General features: G+C 43.6%; 1 protein-coding gene across 3 annotated transcripts in view; it reads left to right on the top strand.

The window, feature by feature from the left end:
* CFAP299 (cilia and flagella associated protein 299) overlaps positions 1-20,123 on the top strand; it is a 338,532-nt gene that overhangs the window by 272,514 nt on the left and 45,895 nt on the right. For all 3 annotated transcript variants that reach the window (XM_083756952.1, XM_083756950.1, XM_083756951.1), the window contains exon 4: positions 13,544-13,686. In XM_083756952.1, the coding sequence (XP_083613078.1) occupies positions 13,544-13,686 (143 nt within the window). The remainder of the gene's footprint in view (positions 1-13,543; positions 13,687-20,123) is intronic.

The following is a 20,123-nucleotide window of genomic DNA, read 5'->3' as shown; positions in this document are numbered from 1 at the left end:
GGTGCTGACCTTTAAAGCCCTAAACGGCCTCGGTCCTGTATACCTGAAGGAGCGTCTCCACCCCCATCGTTCAGCCCGGACACTGACGTCCAGCTCCGAGGGCCTTCTGGCGGTTCCTTCATTGTGAGAAGTGAGGTTACAGGGAACCAGAGAGAGGGCCTTCTCGGTAGTGGCACCCACCCTGTGGAACACCCTCCCTTCAGAAGTGAAGGAAATAAGCAGCTATCTTATCTTTAAAAGACATCTGAAGGCAGCTCTGTTCAGGGACGTTTTTAATATTTAATGCTGTCCTGTTTTTAACACGTGATTGGGAGCCACCCAGAGTGGCTGGGGAGACTCAGCCAGATGGGCAGGGTATAAATAAATAATAATAATAATAATAATAATAATAATAATAATAATTATTATTATTCCCTTAAAAGCAGAATTGGTGTGATGCAGATCTAGTGTGCATTCTGTGCTGCTCCAAAGGGGAAAATCTCTCTTGACTAACACTTGGGTAGCTCTTGCACAGTTTCGCTCTCCAAGCATGACCTTTATGCCCCATTTTCCAGGCTTCCTCTGCATATATAGTCAGTAACTGGACAATCAATGTACTTTTGGATGCTACTGAAGAACAGCAGCCACCTCTGCTGAGATACATAATGCAATGCCCGAGGACTCCCACCAATCAGCAGCTGTGGGAGGAGAGGGCCCATGGAAATACTATCTGCTAGCAACTGCCAGCAGACCACCTTCTACTGAGTCAAACTATTGGTCTCACTAGCTTAATATTGTCTACACTGACTGGCCACGAACTTCCATTTCAGGCAGGGATTTGGGAACATCAGAGGAGTCCTGCCCAACCAGGACACAGGGCCATGTGGTCTAACACTCTGTTTTCACAGTGGCCAACCAAATGCCTGGATGTCTCTCTAGCTGGAGAAGCATCAAGTGCTTAGATTGAGGAGATGGTCAACCCATCTGAAGGACCAGGGCCCTAGTGCTCACCTTTCATGAACTGTCCAGACCGAGCTATATATAAAGCTACGGGGCATAGGATTGGTTGCCTCTGGTCACATGAGATTCTGGTCTGCTGGCTTAGCATCCATGTTTGTCCTACCTATCTAGAGGCCCCTTGTTGGTATGGTTAGTAGAGAATCAATGCCTGATCCACAGCTTTCGAGCTTTGCTGTGTTTTGGACTCTTTGCACAGTGTAGGTTCTGCCATACTGTGCCTTTGCAGAGGCCCATAGCAGTGTACACAGGTGGGTAGCATCACTCGTCTTTGCTGGCTCAAGTCCTGCCTCTTCAGGTGCCACTCAACAGTGCTGGCAAGTACATGCTTACCTCACCGACTCAGCCTCTATTTGGCAGCAGCTGCTGCCTCTGGTGAAATCCACATATGAAAGATCTCTGAAAAACCTTAAACAACGTTTGCAGATGTTTGGAAGTTTTCTTCAAATTCTTGGAAAGAGGATGTTTGTTCTTTAATTGCAAAGCCTCAAACAGGAAAACTTTTATTAACCAAAGCATATCAATATGAGTTGCTCGTTTCTATTAACAAGGAGGAAATACATTAACAAAGATAATTTAAGCAATTACTCCAAAGAACTTCTGAAGATGATGGGCAGATGTTGCCTTCATGCTTTGGGGGTTGGGGTTTTAGTGTGTGTGTGTGTGTGTGTGTGTGTTCTGCAAATGGTATAGAAAGGTTGTTGAAGAATTTGGAATATCTTTCATTTTGAAAGATAGTGTTTCTCTCCCCCCCCCCTTCCTTTATTTCCACCCTATGTATATCACATCTGTTTAATGCAATTATTCCTTGCTTCAAATTGCACATTATGGCAAATTAACCAGTTAGGTTTTTCTGTTTGTATAATGCCATAATCCAGTTCCCTGATGGCTACCATGTGGCTCCAAAAAGGGTAAAGTGGTATTCAGAGGCAGGCATGCAGCTGAACCATTAACCTTCCTCAGAATTGGACCAGGACCTGAAACCAGAATTGAAACCTATCCTTGAGCCATCTTCTCACATTGCTGTGATATGATCCCAAAGCTCCAGGCATTATCCATCAACGGTGTCTCCGAAAAATTTTACACATCACATGGGAAGACAGGCAAACTAATACCAGTGTACTGGAAGAAGCAAAGATCACCAGTGTTGAAGCAATGATTCTTCAACATCCACTTTGTTGTACTGGTCATGCCTGATGATCGTCTTCCAAAGCAACTACTTATTCCGAACTTAAAAATGGAAAGTGTAATGCTGGTGGTCAACAAAAGAGGTTTAAAGACTATCTCAAGGGAAATCTTTAAAAATGTAGTGTAAACACCGACAACTGGGAAACACTGGCCTGCAAGCGCTCCAATTGGAGAACAGCCAAAGGTGTCATGGATTTGAAGACACTCAAACTCGGGACAAAAGGGGGGGAAACGCTAAGAGGAAGGCATGCTTGGCAAACCCTCACCATGATCAACTCCCACCCGGGAACCAATGTCCCCACTGAAAGGATGCGTGGATCCAGAATTGGCCTCCACAATCACTTACGGACTCAGTGTTAAAACTGTGTATATAGAAGACAATCTTACTTGGCTATGAGGGATCACCAAAGAGAGAACATGGAATCCAGTTTTGCCAGATCTGGACATGTTTTGCTCATCAAGTCTTCTCCAACCAGCACTGCCAAGTTGCCACCAGGTCCTCTTCCTGCAGATTATTCTGTAAGCATTGCTGCTTTGACCAACTGCCATCCATGATGACTACACAGTAAGGCCACAACTTATGCAGGGGCTCCCTTCCAGAGATTGTGCCTGAAGTCAAAACACATTGGGTGCAATGATGGGTGGGGTTGCCAAAGCTTTTTTCCCCCCTGGATGCCCACTTCCTTGTGCATAAAACGTAGTGCTCACAAGTTAAATGTGCATAAGTTGCAGGCTGACTGCTAAATATCGACATAGCTTCTTCCAATCAAACACCAAAATCAGCATCCATGTCACTCTGTGGTTGATACCAATATGTCTTGCCTGTTTCATGCCCCTTCTCAGTCCTGGCTTCAAGTTTTTTTTAATCTTAGAAACTTTTTTTAAATGAGGTACCAGTTCTCATATATTGATAAAGTGCCATGGGTGAGATGGCAGCAAGAAAAGAGGTGTCAGTGCTCCATACCAGTTAATACCATCTCAAAAAACACCGTCCTACTTCATTAGTAAAAATCCTCTAGGAAATCTTTCTCTCCTGTCTTTAACCCAGTCTTAATGATGGGAATACTGCCTACAGCTTCACGTAGGACATTCCTTGATTTCCTAGAAACAGGTGACATAAGGGTACAAGGCTCTTGGGCTGAATGAACCAAAGAGAACCTATTTGCTGATGCAGAGAGCTGTTATTAAAACATCGTTGGAAATCAAAGGAGAGCGTCAACATCTGCTCAGCCAAGTTCGCTGGATTTTTTTCTTCTTCAATGTATTTGGCTAAGTGTGCTCTGACGTGGGAGTCCACTGCAAAAAGGAAGAATATTGCAAACTCAAGTGATGTTTTGCCACCTGAAGATACCTGGAGCAGAAAGACATAAAATGTTAAAAGAAAATAGCAAAGTCAAAGAAGCTCTTGTTTGGAGCAGGTAGAAAAGATCATTCAGAAGTTTTACACATCAGATGGTAGCCAATCTTTCTTTCTTTTTATTTAAACCATATCTTTAACAGTCTTTAGACTGGCTTTAGGAAAAGCAAATTGACGGCACTGATCATGTGGCTTAAGGATAATTTTCGCATTGCAGCTTAAACATTCAGGAGCATACCCACAAACTCTTCAGAAGACACTGCACTGGGACCACACCATCAGGTCTTAATCACTTCTCTTAATCACAGCCATACCTCACCTACTAGACTTTCCTGGGTTATAGTCCAGAGAACTGCTGTACCGCTGAGAGAGAGAGAGGGTGCAGCATGTGTTTCGCCTACCCGATTCCTTTTACTCTCATTGTGGTAAGAAATAACTGGGCTTGGAGGCAAGGACTGTGGGTCTGTTACCCATGGCAAAGGGGGCACCTAGTTCTTGACAGTTGGATGGAAGATAGTCCCCTGGGCTGCTCCTCCTCTTCCAGCCGTCCATCCTCCCCTCCCAGCCCTCTCCTGTTGCTACAGAATCTCTCTGCTCTGTGGATGGGGCAGTACAGGGAGCCAGTGGGACTGTCTCTGCTCCCCCAGCCACTAAAGATGAAGGAGTGGAGAGACCCTTCTTCTTTATCAGCCTGCTCCACACCAACGGCACCCTCCATGTCCTCCTCTTCTTCTTCCTCACCTGAGAGCACCATACCCTCCAACATTTCTCCGATGCAAATAGGGGCGTCTTTAAGAAAAGTGGAGCATTCCAGGTTTAAAACAGAAACCGGGGCAGCTTCTGTAAATCCAGGACTGTTCCTGGAAAATAGGGACACTTGGAGGGTCTTCTGACCAGCCCCAGCCCCAAGCCAGTAGGGCTCGCTGGGCTCATGCTTAAGTCCCTTGGCTCTGACTTTTTAGCCCAACTCCCAGCTCCCCTCTGACTGTTCTTACTGCTTAGTCCTGCCTGCCTACTGTCCATGCTTCTTTGGTGGCGCACGGAAAGTACAGAAAGCTTTTTCAGTTTTTAATGCCATCTGAATGAATACAGGAACGCACACTCAGGAGCCTGTTCTCACTGTGAATTACTACTTGCAAATGCAGCCAACACCCTGTTTACACAGATAAGCAAATCCGCAGTCTGCTGAGCTTCCTCCAGTCAGAGCAGCAGCTGTGGAACACTGTGGATAATAGTTGACTGGAAAGCACATGTTGCACACACAGGGAAAACAGTTCTTCTTCTGTACAGGGAAGAAGCTTTTCTTTTGAAGACTTAAAAGCTGCGACATCTGCTGCTCAGCCAGCCACTGTCTCCCCTGCAATCTTGCTTCTGAGATGCAGAAGGAAGGGGGGTGGTTGGTGGTGGGGGGTTGATTATTGTTTTTTCATGTGTGCCTCTGAACATTTGTGCATGTGGTGTGTTGTTGTTTTTTAAAAAAAGACACAAAAACTCAGGAGCGATGGCCTAGGGAGCAAGCATCTATTCCTTTGATCCTGTCACTTGTTGGGGTGCAGTTAGCAATCTCTAAACATTTCACAAGGTGTTCTGATTTTATTCACTTTTCCGAACCACCGGGGTCACTATAGAACAAGTCCTGCAGAGGAAAAAGCTTTCCAACTATTTAGCCTTAACATTATTCATTTCGCAGCTTGCTTTTTTTTTTTTAAAGAGCAAAAAAAGGGGGGGTGGAATCCACTCACAAAAGCCAGAGCTCGAGAAACCTGCTTCTTTTTAGCAAGAAAAAAACCAAGACCCTGAGTATTTCAGATATCTGTTCCGAATGCCGCAGGTTCCATATGCACAATAGTATATGAGAATCTGTGTGCATACAGTACACCTGCTATGCTGACAGTCCACTTTGTCACTGATTGCCTGTTCAGGAGGAAGAAACAGGTGATGAACACTTTCAGAAAGGGGGCTTCAGTAGCTAAACTTTCAGCTCTAGATGCCCAAGGAAGTTGGTTTCATATTAAATTTCACTGGGGAGGGAGGAGTATTTATACAGGAGCAGATGAGAGTCTGCTTCCACGCAGAGATCACTGTATTGGGGTGACAGTCTTGCATGAATCTCCCAGCAAAAGTGTTTTGAAAAATTAGCCGCTAACAATTTCCTTTCCTTGAAGCCAGCACCCTTGTATTTCATGCAGGCAACATCGTGAAACGTGAGATAATATTCTAGTCGGCTTTCATCCCTCTTCTGGGCAAATCCGTCAGTTTCAACATTTTTTCCAGAGCAGAACGGCTAAGGCCATCTGTTTTAAAGATATGGAAGTGAGGTCTGCTTCCTTCGCTGCCATAGCCTGGTGGTATTTTTGCTAGATGTAACCTGATCCACAGGTGACAAATTAGGCCAAACAGTATTCAAGAAAAAATAAATGGTCTGTCATTAAGAATTTATTTTAACTTGTAATGTATTTTAAGCCTCTCCTTTTCAGTCAAATTGTTGTTTCAGGGCCTTGGGCCAGCACCTGCAAAGCTGTCGGTGTTTTGGTGGGTTGTGTGTGGGGTTTTTTTTTTAAAAAAGTAAGCTTCCTCAATGAGTTAATAATTGACTCCTAAATATTGTCTCCCTTTTGCTTTCCAGTCTCTTACCTTTTATTTGGCACCTCTTCAACTCCCCCCCCCCCATTGAAGACTCTTTCACCAGGTGGCATGGCTGAGGCTTCGATTTCCCCACCACCCCAGATTTTCTTCCATCCCGCTTTTCCACTTGAATACGTGCACCAAAATAGGATTTCTCATGGAGGACTGTTTGCTATTGTGTAGACCAGGGGTCAGCAAACTTTTTCAGCAGCGGGCCGGTCCCTTGTCCCTCAGACCTTGGGGGGGGGGGGTAGACTGAAGAAGAAAAAAGGAACAAACTCCTATGCCCCACAAATTACCCAGAGATGCATTTTAAATAAAAGGACACATTCTACTCATGTAAAAACACGCTGATTCCCAGACCGTCCATGGGCTGGATTGAGAAGGCAATTGGGCCGCATCCGGTCCCCGGGCCTTAGTTTGCCTATAAATGGTATAGGCCTCAAAGGAGCAAAACTTTCTCACATAACTAACTACACACTGGCTTATACAGTCAGTCAAGGCATGAGTGACATAGCACAGTAGAGGATTGGTGTGAGTCTCTACTCTCCAGTTCAAAATGAACCCAGTAGTGTGGAGGCCTAGATTGTGCTATTCTTTCCCTTTGGAAAACACTGTCCAACCATCTCGTCCTCTGTCGTCCCCTTCTCCTTGTGCCCTCCATCTTTCCCAACATCAGGGTCTTTTCCAGGGAGTCTTCTCTTCTCATGAGATGGCCAAAGTATTGGAGCCTCAGGCTCCTTCCAGTGTGCACTCAGGGCTGATTTCCTTAAGAATGGATAGGTTTGATCTTCTTGCAGTCCATGGGGCTCTCAAGAGTCTCCTCCAGCACCATAATTCAAAAGCATCAATTTTTCGGTGATCAGCCTTCTTTATGGTCCAGCTCTCACTTCCATACATCACTACTGGGAAAACCATAGCTTTAACTATACGGACCTTTGTCTCTGCTTTTTAAGATGCTGTCTAGGTTTGTCATTGCTTTTCTCCCAAGAAGCAGGCGTCTTTTAATTTTGTGACTGCTGTCACCATTTGAAGTGATCATGGAGCTCAAGAAAGTAAAATCTCTCACTGCCTCCATTTCTTCCCCTTCTATTTGCCAGGAGGTGATGGGACCAATGGCCATGATCTTTTTTTTTTTTAAGTTGAGCATATTTTGTGCTCTCCTCTTCCACCCTCATTAAAAGGTTGTTTAATTCCTCCTCACTTTCTGCCATCAAGGTTTGTGAAGTTAAGTAAAGGTTAAAGTCCCCCTGATCATTAGGTCCATTCATGACCGACTCTGGGGTTGCGGTGCTCATCTCACTTTATTGGCCGAAGGAGCTGGCATACAGCTTCCGGGTCATGTGGCCAGCATGACTAAGCCGCTTCTGGCGAACCAGAGCAGCACTCGGAAACGCCATTTACCTTCCCGCTGGAGCAGTACCTATTTATCTACTTGCACTTTGACGTGCTTTCGAACTGCTAGGTTGGCAGGAGCAGGGACCGAGCAACGGGAGCTCACCCCGTCACGGGGATTCGAACCGCTGACCTTCTGATCAGTAAGTCCTAGGCTCTGTGGTTTAACCCACAGTGCCACCCACGTCCCATTTTTTGTGAAGTTACCTGATCCTAAATCAAGCAGACTTTCTGGATTCTTCATCCATATACCAAATACAATATGGAGGTGGGTTGTTGTTGTTGTTTGCAGTAATAGCTACAGTGGAGCTGAGAGGGTGGGGATACATGGCTCTCCCAGCTTCCCAAACACTGTGTGTCGCTGCCTTTTATGGAGATTGGGGCAAGACAGCTGGAAGCTCAGCACAGTGCAGCTGCAGCATCTGGAGCATCAGATTGTTTTTGCAGTTGCACCATGCCAATGTCCCTCCAGCCGTGCCCCTCTCCCTCTTGCAAATGGCAACACATGGGGTGTTGGAAGGTTGGAAAAGCAATGCAGCCTCGTCTTCTTTTCTGAACATGCTGAAAAACATTCCCCAATTTTAAACTATCTAATAGTTATCCCCCGCTTTTTATTTGATCTAGGTGCCTTGCAGCATTATCAAAGCCACCTTTTCATATATATCTATATATCCTTCTATATCTGATCCTTTTATTATGAGAGTTTAAACCCATGGCGCCGAGTGACAAAACTTTTATATATATATATTTTTAATCCCCCTCAAAAAGTGCAGGGGGGGGGAGCATAAAAAGAAAAATGATAAAAGATTTTATCAAATATGAAAGAAGCAGGAGTATCATTATCTAAAAGTTGTTGCGCTTTTGCCTGGGCAAAAATCTACATTCAACTTAAACAGTGTCCCACATCAATAATGTATTTTTTTTCTTTTTTATAGCATATTGTTAAAAACTATAAATCCTTCCATTTCTTGGAAATTTCTGACTGCAGATCTAAAAAAACTTGAAATTCTCTATCCTGTATTTTAAAGGGAACACCTGCCCAATTTTTCTTTTGTATGTCTTTATTCACCCTTAAACTAATAAATGTTACGTGTGATAGGGCTTTAAAAACAAACAAACAAACAAACAAACAAACAAACAAACAAACACATTGTGTAATCTGAGTTAATATCCTGTTTTTATTCCTACTGCATATTCTTGATTTATTTACTTTTAGAAGGCTATTCCAACTCTCAACCGTACCCCCACCACCACTCATGGTTACTCTTAAGACTCTTAAGACAGTCTAGGATCCCCAAATATTCAAAGAGCCCTTAATTCCCATTAAAGCTGCCCTGATATTAAGCTGCTTCTTAGAGGCCCAGGTCTGGGTGTCGCAAGGTGCTTAGATTGGTCTCAACTAGGGCCAGGGCCTTTTCAGTACTGGCCCCGACTTGGTGGAACGCTCTGTCACAAGAGACTAGGGCCCTGCAGGGCCTGCAAAACAGAGCTGTTCCACCTGGCCTTTGGTTTGGAGTCAGTCTGACCCTTCTATTTCCTTCCCCTTATGGTTTTGATCTATGGGCTACTTTTAAAATGAGGCTGCATTTTAAATTACTTTTTAACCTGTATTTTAAATTGTCCCCCCCCCCATTCTGTTTTTACTGTAATTTTACTGGTGTTAGCCACCCTGAGCACAGCTCTGACCGGGGAGGGCAGGGTATAAATAAAAATTATTATTATTATTATTATTATTAAGTTGGCATGAGAGGATGCCAGAAAAGAACTCCCTTCCCTTCTTTATGAGACAACCAATTTGAATGGCTTTTAGGTGCCAGGTGGAAACTGTCTAACATACCTGAGCTCTTGGTGATTTTTTACGTGGCCTTCTATTGTTTTAGTGATGCTTTCGACTCAGTGGCATAGCGTGAGTTGTCAGCACCCGGGGCAAGGCAAGTAATTTGCGCCCCCAAACCCATGGATTTGCGCCCCCTAACCCTAACCCCCAGATGTTGCGCCCAGTGCGGCCAGGGCCCCCTGCACCCCCCACGCTACGCCACTGTTTTGACTTACTGTGTGCTGCTGTTTTTCTGTGTGCTCTCTTGTTTCGTTGTGATGTTTTATCTGATATCTCAAGACCCCCTGGGAATTTTGTATTGAAGGCAGAGCAGAGAGGTTGCAATGAGCCAAAGTGCTTTGTGTGCAAAGTGCTGGAGGTGAGCTTGGGATGGGAGCAAGTGCCATGTAGACTGAACTGGTTGTGCATCCCATCACCTCAAAATGGCTTTGCACCCACACCCTTAAAAGTCATCTTGTGACGTTCGCACTGACTGTTTAATTATCAGTACTGTATGAAACACATTGTCTGCTGTTGGTCACGCTAAGGGCTGAGATGTTGAAAAGACTGCCTATAAACCTATCTCCTCTGAGGCGGAAAGGTGTGGCAAAACTGAAAAGCGATAGAACATCTTAAGAGAATCCATCCAGCACACTTGTAAGTTTTATGAATGAAAGCTTTATAAGTGCTTATAAAGTGCTTCTAAATGAATTTTTTGAAAGGGGGCGAAAAGAACAATGAAGTTGAATGCTGACAGGTGATACAGGATCAAAAGCAAAATGAAGCCTTTGTACCTTTTTCACAGGATTTCTTTTTTCCTTTCAAATATTTTTGATAGAGTGTTTGAAGATTTTTTTTTTTTTTTTTTTTTAAGAGACACTGATAGACATCCAGGCTGCTTCCCTGTAGAGCTGTGTAGCTTTTGTCATTTTTCACATGGCAGATTTGTGTGAAAACACCTACTTTAGGAAATTAATTTTACAATCAGATGAGAGTTGAAAGATGTCCTTTATGTTGTACACTGAACATAAGACAGAGTACACTTTGCCAACTTTTTAAACATTGGAACATCCCATGTAATTTAAGGTGTTTGCTTTTAATCTGTTACTTCTGCTTTTTTTAAAAAAATGAAGCAATTATTCATATACTCACAACAAGCTTTCTGTCTTTTATCCTCGCAGCTTCAATGTCTCATTTATTACAGTTCTTGCCATTCAGAGGAAATATTTTTCTGCTAGGAGTAGAAATTCTTTTATCACAGCTCAACTTTTCCTCTTCTGAGGCTTTTTCTCAGCAGTGGTTGGAGAGGAAAATACATTGCTGAGTTTTGACTCTGAGGCACCCCCCCCCCTTTTAATAGACTCCTTCTGGTCTTTCCAGTCTGTGATATTTACAGTGGTAAATGCCCTAGCCACATATGCACCATTATTTTAATGGTGGTATCATGGCTTCCCTGCTCACATTCTTCCCATCCTCCAAATCCTACTGATCTCCCTGATGTGTGGAAATGGCAAATGTTTGTTTTACTCCAAGAGCCAAAGAGAGTGACTTTCAGCTTTCTCAGAACATGCAATTATTGTGCTGCATTCCCTCCTCAGAATTAGTTGTTGTCTCCGCCACACCAGTTTCACATGCCTCCATATAAAAACACAACTCCAGGGTTCCTGCTTCTGCCACCAGGATCCTGTTCCTAGTTTTGACATGTACCCAATTCTAAAGAACACTCCTCCATGCCTGTTTTGGAGCTCCTATGCTCAAAATATGGTCTGAAGCTCAACATCAAAAAAACTAAGATCATGGCCACTGGGCCCATCACCTCCTGGCAAATAGAAGGGGAAGAAATGGAGGCAGTGAGAGATTTTACTTTCTTGGGCTCCATGATCACTGCAGATGGTGACAGCAGTCACGAAATTAAAAGACGCCTGCTTCTTGAGAGAAATGACAAACCAATATTTTTAGTCAGTATTGGCTCCCAAGGCACAGTAGCAGCAGCATAGATATGTAGCAGCAACATAGATACAAGAGTATCCTGCTCCCTATTCATACCAACCAAAGATGCAACAGAAACATTTTTGCCCAATTGTCACCTATTTAGAATACAAACAAAAATATTCAGATTTTGCCAGGGAATGTCTGTACCACATGTACTTTCTCTTCCCCAGGACCCAAGACAGGAACTTATTCTTACTGTCACTGCTCAGTCCATGAATATGTGTATTATTAGATCATGGGTAGGCAAACTAAGGCCCGGGGGCCGGATCCAGCACAGTCGGCTTCTAAATGCAGCCCACGGACAGTCCGGGAATCAGCGTGTTTTTACATGAGTTGAATGTTCTTTTATTTAAAATGCATCTCTGAGTTGTTTGTGGGGCATAGGAATTTGTTCTTTCTTTTCTTCAAAATATAGTCCGCCCCCCCACAAGGTCTGAGGGACAGTGGACCGGCCCCCTGCTGAAAAGATTTGCTGACCCCTATATTAGATAGTCTCTTAGCATTTCTAAAGTGCCCCACCCCCAAGTAACTCAGATATTCTCTCTCTAAAAGCAGCTTCAAGGCTATTTTCTCTTCAGGCAGCTGCAATTTCCTAGCAAATTCAAATAGGTAATTAGAGCTCAGGTCACACCTTCCCCTGTGACAGCCTCAGGGCAAGGAAAAGTTAAATGAAAGGAGATGAGGTCCTTCCAGAAACAAAAGACCACACTCACAGAGCAAAGTGAAATCCACTTATTCCAAGTCTTCAGCTTCGTTTACTGGATCTTGTTCAGCACAAAAATGGACAGAAGCCACAGAACTTCTTGCAACCCAGAGCAGGATGCTCTATCCTTCAAAGGGCTGGCTCAATATTTGACGACAATTCAATCAAAACCTGACTGAACTTGCCCAATGGTTTCTGTTTAAGGGTAAGATTCAAGCATAGGCTGTGAGCCAAAGGCTCTTGAGTCCCCCTCTGGTTGTCTCCGGGCAATTTCAAGTTGCAAGTAGCTACCAGGTAATTCGTTGTTTCCCCGCTATTGGACTAAGGACATATCTCTGTTGCCTGTATATCTTTGCAAGATGCCGTGTACAATGTATGTTTGTTAAACAAAGGTACACGAAAGCTGCCACTCTTTCATAATAAAAATACATTTGGAAACATAATAATAATAATAATAATAATAATAATAATAATAATAATAATAATTTATTTATACCCCACCCATCTGGCTGGGTTTCCCCAGCCACTCTGGGCAGCTTTCAACAGAATATTAAAATACAACAATCTATTAAACATTAAAAGCTTTCCTAAACAGGGCTGCCTTCAGATATCTTCTAAAAGTCTGGTAGTTGTTTTTCTCTTTGACATCTGGTGGGAGGGCGTTCCACAGGGCGGGTGCCACTACCGAGAAGGCCCTCTGCCTGGATTCCTGTAACTTGGCTTCTCGCAGCGAGGGAACCACCAGAAGGCCCTCGGCGCTGGACCTCAGTGTCCAGGCTGGCTTCCTTTTGTATTGGCTTCCTTTTGTAAAGATGGAAAGACAATGTATGGAAAATAATGAACTAAGTAGGAAACAGGCTGGAGCAGAATGTAAAATATTACTTCACTGATTAATTTGGGGCTCATTCTAACAGTGGGTCTCCAAGGTCAGTCTACTATTTGTTAGATACTATAGGTGTTTTCTGGGATACACTTGTATGAAAGCCAGACCAGCTTAGTGCAAAGGCAGTGCAAGCTGGGTCCAGGACTTTTCCATGAATTCACTCTTTGGCCTTGAGTGATCTTTCTCTCTGTCTAAAGCAGAGGAACACGTTTCTGCAAGAACAAACACACTGATATTTGCATAACTCTTTGCAAATGCAAAATGCAATCTAACATGCTATCTCTGGGAGTAAGCCCTACTGAACTCAATGGGACTTACTTTGGAGTAAACATACACTCTGTTGCAAACTGCCCTGGGATCTTCGGAGGAAGGGCAGTATACAAATTTATAATAATAATAATAATAATAATAATAATAATAATAATAATAATAATACCACCTTGGACTTGGTTGGAAAAGTACAGCATGAAATATAGTACATGTCCTCAAAAGCAAATAATCAGTATGAATAGCAAAAGTCTTTCTTGTTTGGACACTTTATTTTAATCATACTTTTCTATCCCCTTCCTCTTTCCCCCCCATTCCCAGTCCATAATCTTCATTCGGGATCATAATTTACGTGGCCAGGAAGTATCTGCATATATCGATTATGCACACCGGTTAAAGGTGGACGAGTTTGAAGTCTATTTCAGTGGCAAGAAGAAGCTTTTCCCCAGGCGCTCTGATCTGAGGTTGGTTGTTCATTTTTTCCCTATTTATGAAATACAGACGGTTAGCATAGCAAGTTTCCATTGACAATTGTGGGAAGGCCATGACCTGTTTTCAGATCTCTGCCTTTTTAGTTGGAACCATGCAAGCCCATAGCCTTCTGTATGATGGCCATTGACTTCAGTGAGAAGGTATCGATGTTAATTGTTCATACAACTGAGCTACAAATACAGTGGTACCTTGGGTTAAGTACTTAATTCGTTCCGGAGGTCCGTTCTTAACCTGAAACTGTTCTTAACCTGAAGCACCACTTTAGCTAATGGGGCCTCCTGCTGCTGCCACGCTGCCGGAGCACGATTTCTGTTCTCATCCTGAAGCAAAGTTCTTAACCTGAGGTACTATTTCAGGTAACCTGAAGCGTATGTAACCTGAAGCGTATGTAACTTGAGGTACCACTGTACTCTTCCAGCTATACTGTTCCCTGGTGTGTTTTTTCAGAGTCCAGTGTAAAATTCCTAAATGGCTTGGGCCCAGGTAGCTACAGGACCACTGGTTTCCATATCAGACTGTCCATCAATGAAACCTTCAGAAGGGGCTCTGCTGCATGTCCTGTCTCTGTCTGAGGTTAAGTTGGTAAGCAGGCATTCACTGCTCCAGCTACGAGGCTCTGGAATGGCCTCCCTCGAGAACTGTACAGTCATACCTCGTGTTACGTTTGCTTCATGATACATTCTTTCAGGTTGCGTCCTGCGGCGACCTAGAAGTACTGGAAAGGGTTACTTCTGGGCATCGACGCTCGTGCATGCGCAGACGCGCAAAATGACGTCACACTCATGCTCAGAAGTGGCGAATCTTAACCCGCGCATGCGTAGATGCGCCACTGAGGGTTGCGTTCTGCTCATGTTGCGAACGGGCCTCCGGAACGGATCCCGTTCGCAACCAGAGGTACCACTGTATTTCACTCCCCATTTTTCAGTTTCCTGGTGGGCCTGTTCTTTTTCTATTGGACTTTTTAAAAACAACAACTAATAATGTGTTGTTTGGACTGTCCTCATGCCCCTTTGCTACTATGTAAATTGACTGTGTATTGCTGTTAATTTGATGTGATTACTGTTGTTTCCATGTTACTGTATTACAGTGGTACCTCGGGTTACATATGCTTTAGGTTACAGATGCTTCAGGTTACAGACTCCACTAACCCAGAACAGAAATCAGGCTCCAGCAGCACGGCGGCAGCAGAAGGCCCCATTAGCTAAAGTGGTGCTTCAGGTTAAGAACAGTTTCAGGTTAAGAATGGACCTCCGGAACGAATTAGGTACTTGACCCAAGGTACCACTGTATTGGAGTAGCATCAAGAATGTGCATCAGAAAGCTCTAACGCTTGTTGATGAGTATATATCTGTTGCTTAATTTCTCATGTACCATTCAACATTTCCCCCTGCAATATAATCTGAGGCCCTTCTCCCTGTGCTCCCTTCTCAAGGTGTTCATAGGATGTCAACACAATATTCGGCCTTTTCAGTGGTGGCCTCCCATTGGTGAAATGCTCTCTTTTTTCTCTTGCCCTGGGTTTTTGGCCCTTAATTTGAATGGTGGCATCATGGCCTCTTTTGGTGGTGTAGGATCTGTAAGTCCTGCCTTTTACCTATTTAGATATATTTGTGGGGTTTTTTTTAATTGGTTCTTAACTGATTTTAATATACTAGATTCAGGCAGGTAGCCGTGTTGGTCTGATGCAGTCAAAATAAATTTTAAAAATAGAAAATTGTCCAATAGCGCCTTAGAGACCAACTAAGTTTGCTCTGGGTATAAGCTTTCGTCTGAAGAAGTGTGCATGCACACGAAAGCTTATACCCAGAACAAACTTAGTCGGTCTCTAAGGTGCTACTGGAGAATTTTCTAATTTTTTAAAATTGATTTTAATGTAGTTGCTTTGGGTCACCCTGTGAGAAAGCAACTAACAAGTACAAACAACAAGAGCAACAACCGTTTGGTGACTTGCAGCTGAATGTGTGAACTTAAGTGTACTGGAAAACATTGTGCTTTGAATTTTGGCAATCTATTTGTAGCATTTTATCTCTGAAAGTAGTTGCACGCATACATATCGTGACTTAATCCTGCAGCTATGAAGTCTGTGAACTTGCCTTCAAAATACATATTTATTTCATATTCATTTGCCAGAGCCTCAGATCCAATTAAAAGCTTATTCCTGGTTATCAAAAGCCAATGTAAATAGAAATGACCTCGCATATATTTTCAAAAGGCATTCAAGGCAAGTTCCTGCTTTGTTGATTCTCTAGGGAAAAGGGAACGTACAACAGAGGTACAAGCACGAAAGATGTTTCTCTCTGTGCCCTTGTTGTCCAAATTTAGCATGTAGATGGGATAATCATGAACATGTATTTGATAGAGAAGTATTTGTATTTAAGAGAAGTAGATCAGAGAATGTAATTGAGGAGGAGGTGGTCTTAAAGCTGCAGAAGACCAAAGCCTTGTACAGGATAAAGCCATAATCCTGATAGGGCTGAGTAAAATTATCTGAAAGCAGGAAAGAAACAGTGCAGATGGTGGAGCATTGGTCTAATGCAGGCATAGGCAAACCCGGCCCTCCAGATGTTTTGAGATTACAATCCCCATCATCCCTGACCTCTGGTCCTGTTAGCTTGGGATGATGGGAGTTGTAGTGCCAAAAGATCTGGAGGGCCAAGTTTGCCTATGCCTGGTCTAATGTGTTCCCAGCTGTGTGACGGCACACGTTCCGGGCACCCCCAATGTCGGCTGGAAACTGTAGTCTGACCTTGGAAGGTAAGAAGGCACACACGTTCAGTGTGGGGACCACAGAATATTTAATCCTGTTTATAATCCATACGTAAGAGTGCACTCTGGTATAACCATCATCAAATCTTGTTTTCTTTGTTTAGCGCAGCAGTAGATTTCTCCCAGGTTAAAGATCTTTGGATTTGGATATAAATAAATTACTAGAACTTTTTCTCCTAGTCTTTGGGCGACAAAAGAGGGGCAATTAAAGAGCTGGCATTTTCCAAACAATATACAGTGGTACCTCAGGTTACAAACACCTCAGGTTACAAACACTTCGGGAAGTAGTACCACGGGTTAAGAACTTTACCTCAGGATGAGAACAGAAATTGTGTGGCAGTGGCAGCGGGAGGCTCCATTAGCTAAAGTGGTACCTCAGGTTAAGAACGGACCTCCAGAACAAATTAAGTTCAGAACCAGAGGTACCACTGTATAGGAATTGAGGATTAGAATCACCCTTTCCACTCACTTTTATCAAGAGACTCTAAGAGACTGGCGTTCCATATGCTTTCTGCTGATGAGGATTGTCATCCATTGGCTGATGCTCCTGTCAAAGTTGTATGCCCCGCCCCCCCATCCAACCACATCCAGAGACACTGGGGAACCCTTTTGTTGGATGCAAGAGGTGTTACTATCCTCTTTCTGCTTACATGTCTTGAACTGGAATGGCTGTTTAGCAAACTTCTTATCTTCCTAGCTTCTGTTCTTGGCAGCCAACAGTGGGGTATAATTCCCTCTTTGCATTCCCCCTTAACTGCTTTGGTTTGTTGTAGCAAGATTAAAGAGAAATCCAGCACAAATTCATAACATCCCAGCAGCTCTCTTCTGAATTTGGAAGGTGTCCCTTTCACATCTTGCTAGCCAAGTGCTTGCCTAGGTCCATTTCTCGTTCTTTTCTCCATAGTGCCGTTCTATGTTGACTGTGGCGCGCACATTCACATGCACACGGTGCTACCACACTTCTAGCAAACTTACCAAGCCCCACAACATGGTCACAGGAACATGGGACAGTAGCAGTCCCAAAATTATTATGGGTGACGTGGTCAAATAAATTGTAAGGTAAAAGGGTAAAGGACCCCTGGATGGTTGAGTCCAGTCAAAGGTGATTATGGGGTTGTGGCGCTTATTTCAGGCCGAGGGAGCTGGCGTTTGTCCACAGACAGCTTTCTGGGTCATGTGGCCAGCAGGACTAAACCGCTTCTGGAGCAACGGGACACTGCGATGGAAACCAGAGCGCACGGAAATGTCGTTTATCTTCCCGCCACAGTGGTACCTGTTTATCTACTTGCACTGGCGTGCTTTCAAACTGCTAGGCTGGCAGGAGCTGGGACAGAGCAACGGGAGCTCACTCCGTTGCGGGGATTCGAACCGCTGACCTTCTGATTGGCAAGCCCAAGAGGCTCAGTGGTTTAGACCACAGTGGCAGCAAATGCATCTCATTAAATCAGGGACAGGGAATCTGTGGCCCACCAGACTATAATTCCCATCATCCCTGACTATTGCCCATGTGGACTGGGGCTAATGGGAGTTGGAGTTCAGCAACATTTGAAAGGCCACAGGTTCTCTGCCTCTGGATTAAGCAGTCTTCCTCTACGTTTTTCTGGTTCCAACTGCTTCTTCAGAAGCAGCTTTTTTTATTGAAAAGATTCTGTCTGGTTAATATTGTGCACATGTACATGTAAACTCTATTTTGGCCATCAGGCGCTTACTGTTGATTAATATACCCAGTCACTGATTAATAACGGTGACGTGTAAAAAAATATGAATATGCCCCAAAACATCAGTATATTTGTCTTTTTGAGATACTGAAGGAGAACTTAAAAGCTAATCAACAAAAAGAACCAGTCATTGTCAGAAGGAAAGGCATCTTTGAACATTTTCTCTTAAACTGTTTATAAGAGGGAAACACCAAAAATAGTCTCACAAAAATAAATAGATGTTTCCCTCGCTGGCAGACTTCACTGATCAAAATTTGCTTTTTCCAGTAGGGGAACTGCCACCCCCCCCCCTGGGGATTTTGGTTGCCCTCATCTGCACCCTGTCCAGATCCACAGTTTCCTTTTTGAGATGTGAGGACCAGAATCATGCGCAAATTTCCAAGTGTGACCACATCATTTATTTGTGGTTTTATGATATTGGCTGTTTTATTTTGGATTTGTTTCCCAGTGATTCCTAGCATGGAATTGGGCTTTTCTCAGTTGCACCAGTCAGGGTTAGCATTTCCATTGAGCTATCCACCATGACCTCAATATCCCTTGCTTCCTCAGCCACTGCCAGCCCAGACCCCATTAGTGTATATATGCAGTTGGGGGATTTCTTTGCCCCCAGATCCATCAGTGGACACTTACTTGCATTGGACCACATTTGCAATTTTATTGACTGTTCATTCAGATTGAAGATTCCTCAGAGGAAAGTGGGGTTGAGACAGGCATGTGCTGTCCCATTAAACTTTAATTAGTTTAATGTAAATGCCCAGTGCGCTTCCATCGTCACAAGTCCCACTACAGCAGAGTATTTCGCACAGCAGTTGAAGAAGGGCAGGAGAGGCAGTATCTTTTCAAAGAGGAGTCTTGGAGCATGCGGTTTGTAACTCAAAGATAAGGTTTATTTACAAAACAAAAAACAACCCTGGCGAAGAACCACACATCTCAGCAAACACGCCCAAAAAGGGGGAGAAAAGGGAAGAACAAACACACAGGAGACTATTTATACAAACTCATGTTCCTGGAAGCCTAATGACCTCCAGCTGCTCAGTGATTAGAGCGTTTCTGCTACCTTTTAACCCTTTGATAGCAACACCCCCTCTCGCTCGTAACACTGAGCTGTACCAACCTTAATTCAAATTTAAACCTGAACAGAAACATTTATGAGATTGCGGACCCAAAGCTTTCGTAAAACCGTCTGCGAGATTTTCTTGGCTTGGACAATACTTTAGTTCAATTAAACCTTGTTTTACACTTTGGCATACATTTTGATAACGGATATCCAAGTGTTTTGTGTGTGCCTTGAATTGACCTGATTTAGCTAGTTTAATACAAGGTTGATTGTCTTCCCACACTCTGATAGGTAGGGAACATTCTCCAAACAATTCTTGTACCAGTTGCTTATAAAATTCCAGTTCTCTACATACATCTGATAATGCATTGAACTCAGATTCAGTTGAACTTAAAGCTATAAGTGATTGCTTTCTTGATCTCCAACCAATTAGTGCATTTCCAAATTTTATCGCCATTCCTGACACTGATTTTCTATCTGGTCCAGCATCTGCCCAACTACTGTCGGCCCAACATTCAAGTTGTGTGCTGCCCTCTGCTGATAATTTTAAGCGAAACCTTTTGGTAGTTTGGAGATACCTTAAAACTCTTTTTACTCCTTGCCAAGCATGCATTGATGGTTTTTCAGCTTGTCTACACAGCATGTTGACAGCATATGTTATATCGGGCCGAGTCCACTGTGCAATGTGGAGTAGACTGCCTATCGCTGACTGGTAAACCCCGGGATTACTGAACTCTGTCTGTTGCTCAGCTTGAGCATCCTTTATGTAACTTAGCTCCATTGGGGTTTTAACACCAGCACAGTTGTCCATTTTAAACCTTTCCAGCAACTGCTGGATCTTAGCTTCTTGGCTGAGCCAATAGTTCCC

This window comes from Podarcis gaigeae, assembly GCF_964106915.1.
Source record: "Podarcis gaigeae genome assembly, chromosome: 9".
NCBI lineage: Eukaryota > Metazoa > Chordata > Lepidosauria > Squamata > Lacertidae > Podarcis > Podarcis gaigeae.
The sequence above is the reverse complement of the archived record's forward strand: the minus strand, read 5'-3'. Positions and strand labels throughout refer to the sequence as shown.